This window comes from Zalophus californianus, chromosome 14 (assembly GCF_009762305.2).
Source record: "Zalophus californianus isolate mZalCal1 chromosome 14, mZalCal1.pri.v2, whole genome shotgun sequence".
In the NCBI taxonomy this organism is placed as follows: Eukaryota; Metazoa; Chordata; class Mammalia; order Carnivora; family Otariidae; genus Zalophus; species Zalophus californianus.
In genome coordinates, this window is record NC_045608.1 from 48939834 (window position 1) to 48950530 (window position 10697).

Consider the following 10697-nt stretch of genomic DNA (forward strand, 5'->3'; position numbering starts at 1 on the left):
ACATCTCTCTTCTTGTTCACCGATAAACCATTTCTTTTACTACGGTCTGTCAATTTTATCTTCTAAATACACCTTGAATCCTTCCATCTGTCTGTTTTCCCTGCCACTCCCTGAACCTCAGCTCCACCTCCGTCTCCTCTTGCCTGGATGACTGTTATAGCCTCCCAAGGGCTATGCCTCATCCACTCTTGGTGCCACAATTCATTGCCCACAGTGACACCAGAATTATCCTTTCAAAACACAAACCTGATTATGTCCCTTTTCCTTCAAAGCTCTAATTGTTGTTCAACTGTTTGATTAACGTCTGTCTCTCCACGTGAATCATAGGCTCCGGGAGACTGGGACTCTCAATGCCTTTTTCTCAACACTGTGTCTCTGGCGTCTAGCACAGGGTCCCGTATACAGCAGGCACAAATAAGCAGTTGTTGAGTCAATGAATGAATTTAGTGAATACTGGCTTTTTATTCTTAAAGGATCATCTCTCTGGGTTGCTTTCTGCACGGTTATCTCAAATCAAACTCATCAACACGCTTAATATGATTTACATCTAGTACATTTTTATGAATGAAAAGCCAGAGTGCCTAAGAAAATTGAATTTGTTTCTCACTTCTGCATGAGTAAGCTATTAAAATAAGCAAACGTGCTTGCATCTGAAATTTTCAATTGCATTCCCAAGATGGTTCATCCTAAAGATGGGGAGAGGAAGAGCTCTCCTTGCTTGGGAAACTGTAAATTGCAGTCCCAAAGAAGGTTCAGAAATACAGTTTAAGATCCAACTAAGTAAAAGACTTGGTGAGTTGATGGTTCATAAATAAATATCCTTGGATGTCTCAAATGCGATGTAAATGGAAGAGATCTTAGCAGAAAACATCACATTTCAGAATTAGGAAACAATCATTCTGATTTTAAAACGTGGAGACAAGAAAGCATTTGTGCAAATAACTTACTCCTAAACCTAGAGCTACATGGAAGTTTAATTTTCAGAAAGTTCTTGGATACAATACATCTTTCGCTAATTACTTTTACATTTAAAGAACAAATTGCTTTGGATAAATAACTGTATGCCAAAAGGTCCATAATGCTATTCAACAAATGGAATAATATATTTTCATCATCATCTACTAGAAGTCCTAATGCATTTACTTTCCTAGTACTTAGGGAGTATAATTTGTACCATAATTACTGAATATTCTCTGAAATAAATACCTCACATCAGAGTAATGTGGATGGTCAGTAAATCACTATTACTTAAATAAGGATGAACCAGGCTATCACTGAGCCCCTACTATGCAAGCCCCAGCAAAGAATTGCAAACACAAAAATCTTACAGCTAGAAGAGAGACCTCTAGTGTGTGTGAGAGAACTTTATATTGTGCTTCGGGCATAATTAATACAGCAAAATCACTGCAGTCATTTTGAATACTGTGGTGGGAGATTTTTTTGCCAACTATCATTCACGCTCAATTCATTTCAACATTTCTTCCCAGCAAATGTATGATATTTTTGCCTAGTGACTTTCTTTTTTTTATCAACATATTGCCTAAACCAATGAAGTTTTCTCCGTGATGCAAAGTTTTAAAATTCAATGGTCACCTTTGCAGCCTAATCAGTAAACAGTAAACCTACTGTCATCATAACAATCGCTAACAATTCTTTGTATTCAAGTAGCAGCAGGGCTCCTGAGCCAAATCGTTGCCGCCAGTGTGCCGTCTCCTGAACGCCAGCCCCTCGTGGTAAGCCAAATGCCACACAAATATAAACACGAGGAATAGATCGGCACGTTGCCCATTATCCAGGAGACAAATGGATCCACTACTATTTCAAATTCACCAAGTAGGTTAGCTATTAGTTGCCACAGATTCCCATATATGCAGGTAAAATTCCTTGATGTAAAATCAGATTTAATGAATCATACCAGGGCATCAGCCTCAGCCTTTAAAAATCCTTTATTTTCTCCTTTTCCACATTAAAAACACATTTGAGATAAACACAGAAGATGTTTCCCTAAAAAACACACATACACACAAAACAGGAGGTCTCTTAAGGAGTCTACTGCTGAGAAGGTAAAAGCATTTTGCTCATTTTAATTTGCTAAAACAATCCAAGCATGCTTGGTACCCAGAGGGTATTCTCAAATAAACTTGTATCTCTAGCTGCCAGCTTAGTTGATTGAAAACAGAAGGCAAACGTTTCTTAAAGAATGAGTATGTTAAACTGTTATGTCTCTCCCAGTTCCAGCAAGGATACACACACACACACACACACACACACACACACACACACACAACGTCAAGTATTTGCTTGAAAGCAGCCCCCAGTTCTCTATGATCTAAAAGGTAATGCAGCATTTGTACCAAATTACTGCTGCCTACTGCGGTGCACCTCTTGGCGAGGAAGCCAGTGCCACGGCGACACTGGACAGTTCCTGCGTGCTGTTCTCCACGCACAAAGCCAACAGCCCCATCTGCAACTTTGCTAACTTAGTTGGCTCCCGCCCAGCCGGCCCCCGAAGCACAGTCACGGTGAAAACGTTTTGATCCCAGAAAATCATTTCCACGACAGTGCGTGTTCGAAAGCACAAAGGCAGACCCTGCCGACCGGCTCTAGCTAGGAAGTTTCGGTACTCTGGCGGCTGGGCGGAGCACGCGTCCAGGTAAGGGATTCCTGCACCACAGGTCTGGTTCCCTCTTCCTGGATGTTTTGGGGGCTCGACCTCACTTTTAACGCGAATCTACCAGAACGCGCCCCCCAATCCGTTCTTTTTCCAGGAGGCTTGTACTCTTTTTTTATTTTCCAGCCAGGTCCCTCTGGGGGGCGGGAGAGGAAGCACACTTCACATTTCCATCAAGAGGGGAGGCGGCGGTGGGGGGTGCGGGGCGGAGAGAGGTCAGAAAAGAGCCAAACTGCATCCCTCCCGCCCACCTCTGTGCCCCAAGCGCTGGTTCGGGCGGCGGAGACGGGAGGCGGCCAGGAAACTCTGTCCCTTTAAGGGAACCTTGGCCGCCAGAAGGGGAGGGAAGGATGCGGGCTCCGGACTCGGACTGGGCGCTGCAGGCACCGCCGAGTAGAGGCGAGCGCAGCAAAGCCACAGCCATTACCTGCAGCGCTCACATCCTGCCCCCACCCGGGCGCCCCCTCCCCCGTCCCCGCCTCCCAAGGAGACTTCTAATCCCGAGCATGTGCCGTGCCCTTTATCCGGGGAGGAGGTGGGGAGGAAGAGGAATGAGAGCTTTTTAAAAAATAAATGAAACGTTTGCACCCAGGGAGGAGGGGGGGGGAGCTGGAAAAGGGAGGGGGTGGTGGTGGGAGGGGGCTTTAAAGGCGCCCGGGTGGGCGGACGCGGCGAATCCGGATCAGCCCGGCCGGAGACGGACGGCGGATAGCGCTGGGCACCGGCCGCGGCTCACAAAGGGGAGCAGCGCGGTCCGGCCCGGGCAAAAGGGGAAGGACAAACCGCCTCGGGGCCCGATCCGCTCGGCAGCCACAATGGCGTCTTTCACGGGGCATCCGGGGGCGCCACCGAGGCTGCGGGCGAGGAGGGGGCGGCGGGCCCCCCATCCCCCGCAGGAGGCAGGAGCGGAGCCGCGGGCGCCGCTGCCCCCGCGCACCCCGCAGGGCGCTGCGCTCGGCTGGGGGCGCTCGGTGGGCGGCGGCGGCGGCGGTGGCGGTGGCGGCGGCAGGTCGGGCCCGCGGCGCCGGGAAGCTCTCGGCGGGGCTACTGTGCGGGCGCGGAGCTCTGCGCCGGGAAGAAAGGGACGCGCGCGGCTCGGCGAGGAGGGAGGGGTGAGGGGAGGGCGGGGGAGAGCCGCGGCGAAGCGGCCGCCGGGGAGGCTGGCGCGCGAGCGGCTGGCGGGCGGGCGGCGCTGGCACAGGCTCGGAGAGCCGCGGCGGCTCGGCTCCCAGATCCGGAACCGGGCCCCGGCGCGCGGGCTCCCGCCGCCCGGGCCCCGCCGGCCGCGCCCGCTCCGCCCCGCTCGCGCCCGCTCCCGCTCGAGGAAGAGAGCCGCGAACCCGCAGAAATAGCCCGGGAGGAGGCGGCAGCCGCTGCCCCGCCGCCAGCCCGAGCGGATCCCGAGCCGCCGCGGCGGGCTGTGTGTGTGCGAGTGTGCCGCGCTCTCGCCCCATGCCTGGCACATGCGTAAAAGCGAGTTGCGCCCAAAGTCCCAGCCATACCCTCCTTAGCAAATAATAACAAACCCAAACCGTCAGATCTTACCTGAAACATTGAAGCACAAAGTCTCTCTCCAAGTCCCCTTTTCCTTTTCCTCTCCCCCCTTTTCCGATTTCTCTCCCAGCGATCTGCTCGGCTCGCCACACCAGAGAGAAATGCAATAGCTTGGCTAAGGTAGACAGAACAAAATACAGAGAAGAGTTGCTCCAGGGCTTTGAAACCCCTCAAGGCAAGGATCAGGATACAATTAGCTCATGCCTCTACCTCCAGTCTAAATCAATCTCCAAAATAAAACTTAAATCAAATTAACTGATCACAGGGCAGACAATTGATCTCCTTCAAAAATAAAGCTCTACGTAAACGTATAGATAAATATACATATAGGAAATTTTTTTCCAGTTTTTTTTTTTGGTGGAAAAACAGTCTTATTCCAGCCTCCAACTTGCTTTTTACCCTCCTCTTGCACAGAAAAGCTGATTTTAATCGTTGTGATTAGTTTTGATGTAACGTTTCCGCGGGCGATTTCTGCAAATGGATGGAGTGTTTCTTTGCCAAAAGAGGGAAAAGCAGCAGATGATGATAATTATAAGGATTGTTGGTTGTTTCTTTTTATTTGTGTTTAGGGTTCTCTCTTCACTTTCTCAAGTTGACCTGACATTGCTGTTCCGCTAAGGTCGCACAACTTGTTGATGAGGATCACCGCCCTGTCTGATCAAAGGATAGGTGATAATTTGGCAACAGAGCAGCACATTTTTGGTTCCTTTGGCGACATAACGTCCCAAATGACGTGGATAAAAATAAGCACATGCAGTCTGCTTTGCCCCAGTCAAGTCTAAATCAGCGCCTGGGGGGTGATACACAAACTCATTTCAAATGTTCAACCATGCAGAATTGCAAAAAGATTGAAGGAGTTACACCACATTTTTTTCTAAATAGCAAAATTAAAAGAAAACAAAACCTACATTAGGTGTAGCCAAACACCTATCATTTAGGCTTTATTTGATCAACCTTCTGAACATAGCTCGCCTGTTCCCTCCTCTTTGCTTCCCTCCACCTGGTACCTTTTATGGGGGTGGGGGGCAGGGGGGTTGTATAATTCCATTATTTGACGGAAGTGCTCAACGGAGCTAAAGAGACTCTAACATAAACACATTTCCCCAGATTGCGACTCTAGATCTGACCTCCCCCACTCCTCATCAGTTCTCCTTCCTCTCTAGGTCTTTGTTCAAAGAGATTGTGCCTGAGCCAGTCGTTATCTTAATTCTTTGTAGTTAGAGTGGGATATTTGCTTCTAACTCTAGGGTCACCTCTCATTAGTGTTCTGTCCTTGCAGGATACTTTTTGAAATGGTATATTTTTTGAGCACTTCACAGTTCATTAATTCAAAGACTTTGCTGACATTTCTTATGAAAAAGACCAGGTTGTAAGGCCAAGGCTACTAAAAAAAGAAAGGAAGAAAAAAAAAAACACCCTAAATAGAACCAGACATGTCCTGTGAATACCTGCAATTGGCAGCATTTCACAGGAAGTCTTTTTTAAACTCTCATCTTTCTTTTAAGGTAAGCAACCGCTTCAGTACCAGCAGAAAAGGGAAGGGCCAAGCTTTTTAAAAGACCATCAATCAGATTAGTGTAATAATGACATGAGAGATTAATGTCATCATGAGAATCAGGGGTCCTGGTAGGTTTTTGTTTTGTTTTGTGTTTGTTTTCTATATAACAAATTCATAAGACATGGATGTCTGGTTCGAGAATATCAGGGACCTGCACCTGCCTTTGCACATTCTCCTTCTCTTCCCCCTCCACACAATGATCGGCAATGGAATTTTTCAAATGGCCACAAAACCCCAAATTCAGCTGAATAAGAACTTTCTTCTTGCCCCCAAATGGCACGTGAGACATTAATATAGGAGAATGTGGGAAGAGAAGAGACTGATAGGACTTAATACGTGCAGTGTGTGGTCTGAAGCAACTTTTGCTCAAGTCTGGAGAGCCTCGTGTCGTTGTCCCGGGGTGCTAGAGCTGGACAGATCATTTGTGGGCATTTAGTTCTTGACATCATTTTGCACATGAGGAAGCGGGAGCAGCTTGCCCAAGGTCACACACCAGTCAGTGACAAGGCCAAGATGAGGCCTCGGAGAGAGACAGAACTAGAACCTAGAGACAGAACTAGGACCAAGGTGAGTGGTGCCTCCCTGAGGGCACTCACCCTGAGAAACTGTGCACAACATTCTTTAAGCTCTAAGTGAGTGACGTTTTAAAGTGATCCATCCATTTGGTTGATTGCTAAATTTGTGGTAATTCCAGTGGCAAATGGACTGCAGAGTAAAGTCGCATGTTATCGTGGCGAGGGTCTTCATTTTCCTGTAGTTGAAGGGAACTTGAAGTTGAGACTATGAGGATTCAGAGGGAAAACTTATTTGGTAGCAGGCAATACAAAGAGAAGAATAATAACCTTCACAACCTTCAAATCAAGGATGAGGCCACTGACTTTAAATTCGGAGATAGATTTTTTTTTGTAATGAAGTGGCATGTGAATAGCAGGGTCCATGGGTCCATGTCTTGCCTAGTATAAGATATGAACTTACCAACTTCGCTTCAATCAGCCCTGCGATCATGAAATTACCTGGAAGTATTTTTTATCTGATTATTATCTGTGCAAGTGAACGTGTGCATTTTGTGAGCTCTACAGTGCGTTTTTTTTGCCAATCATGAAGAAGTTGGGGAAAAAAGTATATTAAAAACCCTTCTAACCTCCTTTTTCAATAAATAGTTGAAGTGAGGGCAGTGGCCTAAAAACCGTTAGCAACACGGAAGACAATGGCAATAAAACTGTCAGCAAGAAAACAATCAGGAAGAAACACAGACCTCTGTTTCCATCTTCCTGGGTCTCACTATCAAAATGAGTTCCCCCAGTTTTTAAGGCATAAAAACAAGGATAGGATATTTTGAATTGGAACCAGGAGCTTGGTGGAAAAAAAGTTGAGCGCTCTGACCATGGAGGAAGAGAAAACGGGATGTTCTTTAAGGGCAGTGGCAGTCCCTTTTCCTGTTAATGTGGGGACAGCTCATTTGGTCGCATGGTGGTCACTGAACCCTCAAATCACGAGTTTGCACAGAACGTCACGGCTTGGTCCAGGGGTAGCCCTGCGGTACATTCTTGGTGGTGATTTCACAAGATGTGGACATTACTGGCTGAGATGAGATGTGAAATTGCAAAACCTTTCAGTGAAGCCAGACACTCAGATGCAAGTTAAAAATCCCACTGCACTTTCCATTAGGAAGCAGAGGGAATCATCAGTGCCTGCGCTCTACCTGGACATGCGTGGACATTACTAGCCACGGCAAGCGGCCACGTGTTCTCCCTACATGCCACTAAAGGACAATATTTTCACCATTGCTTCAGCGCCATCCACCTATAACTAGCATGAGAGGTGCTGCCACACAGGAAGGCAAATGAGGTTATTTTATCTTCGAGTCCGTGTTTTGGAGGAAATCACCTGTTTTTTAATCAGTCAACCTGAAACTCCCTATAATGCTATGGAATCTGCACGTTTTCCTGGAGTTGAATAGAGGCATTAACAAGCTCAAACAGAATGGGTTTGTGATTCCTGGAGATTTGGCCCCAACCATCACCTGTTTATAATTAGCCTCTGGAAAACATAATCGTTTCTATATCACTGTCAAAGTTAGGAGTCTGTAATATCTCACGTTGGGAAGAGGTAGACCATCTAATGGTGGCAGATCCGCTGGTGGACGTCAATTTCTGCTCACCCATAATTCTGAAGAGAAAGAGATACCAGGTCCTTGTACTGAAGCCCTTAGACCACTTTGGTTTGTTATCAAAGTTTCTTCTCTAGCTGTGCAATGTGAATACTGGTCATAACCTCGCATTATGAAGCAACACAGGTGAATTCAGAAATAAAACTTGATGGTGGTCAGATATCTGACTACCATTTTAGACAGAGAAAAACAAAAGAAAGATATTTATGCAATGGGAGATACCGAATTTATTGATATTTCCATGGACGATCTTTTTTAAAGAGAATAGCTAAGCCTCACTTTATTACTTCATCTAGAAGTCACATGGACACGTCACCTTTTCATGTAAAATAATGGGGGAAATGAGATTTTCTTCAAGGTAAATTCTAGCCGCGAACAATCCTAGGTCTATTGGTGCTGCTTACTAGGGAAAACTTTGTTCCTTTGAGGATCCTTGATTTTGACAAGACTGCCTCACACATATAAAACAATTAATTAAGCATTGTGTATAACTGCTGGTGTAAGAAATGGGACTGGACAAGAATTCTGCCACAAATCTCTTTCTTTATAATTATTTATGTTTTGTCTTTCAGGAATTACAGAAGCAGTGCAAGCAAGTGCTTTAAAAGCAAAATTAAAAAAAAGAAAATATGGTTTTTGAATATTAGAAGAAATGAATTTCAGGGCTGATTCAAATCTCTAAAAAGTAGTCCAATCAGTCGGTCATATATCGTATTAGCCAGTTTCTACATTCTCCAACATATGTGTATTCTTCTTTCCCAAGCATTAGACTTTATCCTTTTTAGCTTGTTCCATGTCATCTGTGAGGCTATCCATTATAAAGCAATGCGGTGGTTATTTTAAGGAGACATTTTTAATAAGACAAACATTTCATTAGCTATTTTGTTCTATTTCTTATTTCAGTGCCTCATAGTAAACTAGCTGGCGCTGAAAGTTACTTCTATTTGCAGGGTAACTCGTCTCATGCACAGCCCATTCGGTAGAGAACCACTTAGCTTTGCTTCACTGTTCTTCTGTCTGAACCCAAGCCGTTCATGAGAAACCCCATAATACAATCAAGGCCCCTCCGGGGCACCATATACATTTATGTAAGTTATCTCTTCGTACATCCTTTGGGTGTCAGAACCTCTCAGCTTTGCTAACCATAAAAAGTCTGCCTTAAGCATATTACTAACTTTAAAACTCTAATGATATGGATGTCATATTTCAATTTTTAAAAAACCTTTCCCTGCTCCACCCTGAAAAAAACCCTATAAAACTTATTCAGTGGAATCATCCTATGGTTAAAAACATAAAATTTATTTAAAAGAAAAAGAATCATGAATATATTCTAGTTAAAAACAAGCAAACCCAAGAAAAAAAATCTGGTCAAAAATAATAAACAAGAAACAAACATATTAGTCTTCAAGGCTTAGTAAGAGCCACTATTAACAAATTGCTACAGGAAGCAAGAATCTGTGTACTTTCTTTAAAGTTATCAGGAGAGAAAGCAGTTTCTAGAGTCTTAATGAGTATAAGCCTGATCAGTTAAAATGGGCACTGGGAGGCGGGGAGCAAATCGACAAGACTCTTCCACATGGGCGTTTAAATGATTTCAACATTATTCTTAATAATAACATTAATGATAGTAGTGATAAGAAACAATTATGAATAATGGTAGGGAACTTCCATTGTGTAAAGACCATCTGGCTATGAGAGTCAGACATGAAATTCTAAAATTAAATCCTCAATCTGTCCCTTTAAGGTTGCTTTGTAGATAATGGATATCTTAATTTTTTAAAAAGAAAAAAACCCATATCCATTGTACCAAACATATAGCAGCTCCTACTGAGAAAACAAAGCCTGTGTGTCTATTTCTTTTCTAATTGTTCTTGTCCCTACACAAAACAAAGGCTCTGTGAAAGAGCTTATAAGATAATGATAGTAACTCATCAGTCTTTTATTGTTCTCTTCTGAAAAATTTTGATAGGTAAGGCATTATTATGATCTTGCTACTCCTCATTTCCCCAAAGTGGGGGACAAGAATTTCCCTACGTTTTCTTCCTGTGGTAAAGCCTACTGAAAGGAATGTTTTTCGATGGGAAGGGCTAAGTCTTGGGGCTGCAACAAATGTATAATTTAAAACTTATCTTTATGTTGTAATGCAAAATATAAAAGAGAAAACATCTAACCCAGAACCTGGAAAATGGTAAGTTATTGGATACACTGTTTTTGTTTTATTGATTACACCGTGGGTTTAGCTGTGGCTAATTGTTCAGATTCTCTGGCCATGTTAAAATGTAATGGGAACAGAAGGACTAACGTGACCTGATTCTGCTTACGTGGGGGTACCTAGAGGAGTCAAATTCCTAAGACAGATAGGAGATCAGTGGTTAGTGGGCCTGGGGGAAAGGAGGAAATGGGGAGCTATTCTTTAGCAGGTACATAGTTTAGATTTGGGAAAATGGAAAGATCTGGAGAGGGATGGTGGTGACAGTTGTATAACAACGTGAATGTACTTAATGCCACTGAACTGTATACTTAAAAATGATTAAAATGGCAAATGTTATCTTACCTATAGTTTACTGCCACTGCAACAACAAAACAGGGAAAACTATACAAAGATCATAACCAGTCATTTTGTTCTCGATTTTGTCAAGGCTGTACTCATCTTTGGCTTTTTACACTCCAAACGAATATAAACTGAAATAGTGAAAGCACCTTCCAAACAATTGGTTCTATGCCACAGATTTAGTAAGTAAAGC

General features: G+C 44.3%; 1 protein-coding gene across 1 annotated transcript in view; it reads right to left on the reverse strand.

Annotated features, from left to right (window-relative positions):
- The window catches only part of KCTD1 (potassium channel tetramerization domain containing 1), a 175758-nt gene extending 171450 nt beyond the window's left edge, over window positions 1–4308 (reverse strand). The window contains exon 1 of the mRNA XM_027577072.1: window positions 4217–4308. Coding sequence (XP_027432873.1) covers window positions 4217–4225 — 9 coding nt within the window. The 5' untranslated portion in view covers window positions 4226–4308. The remainder of the gene's footprint in view (window positions 1–4216) is intronic.
- Between the last annotated feature and the right edge of the window lie 6389 nt (window positions 4309–10697).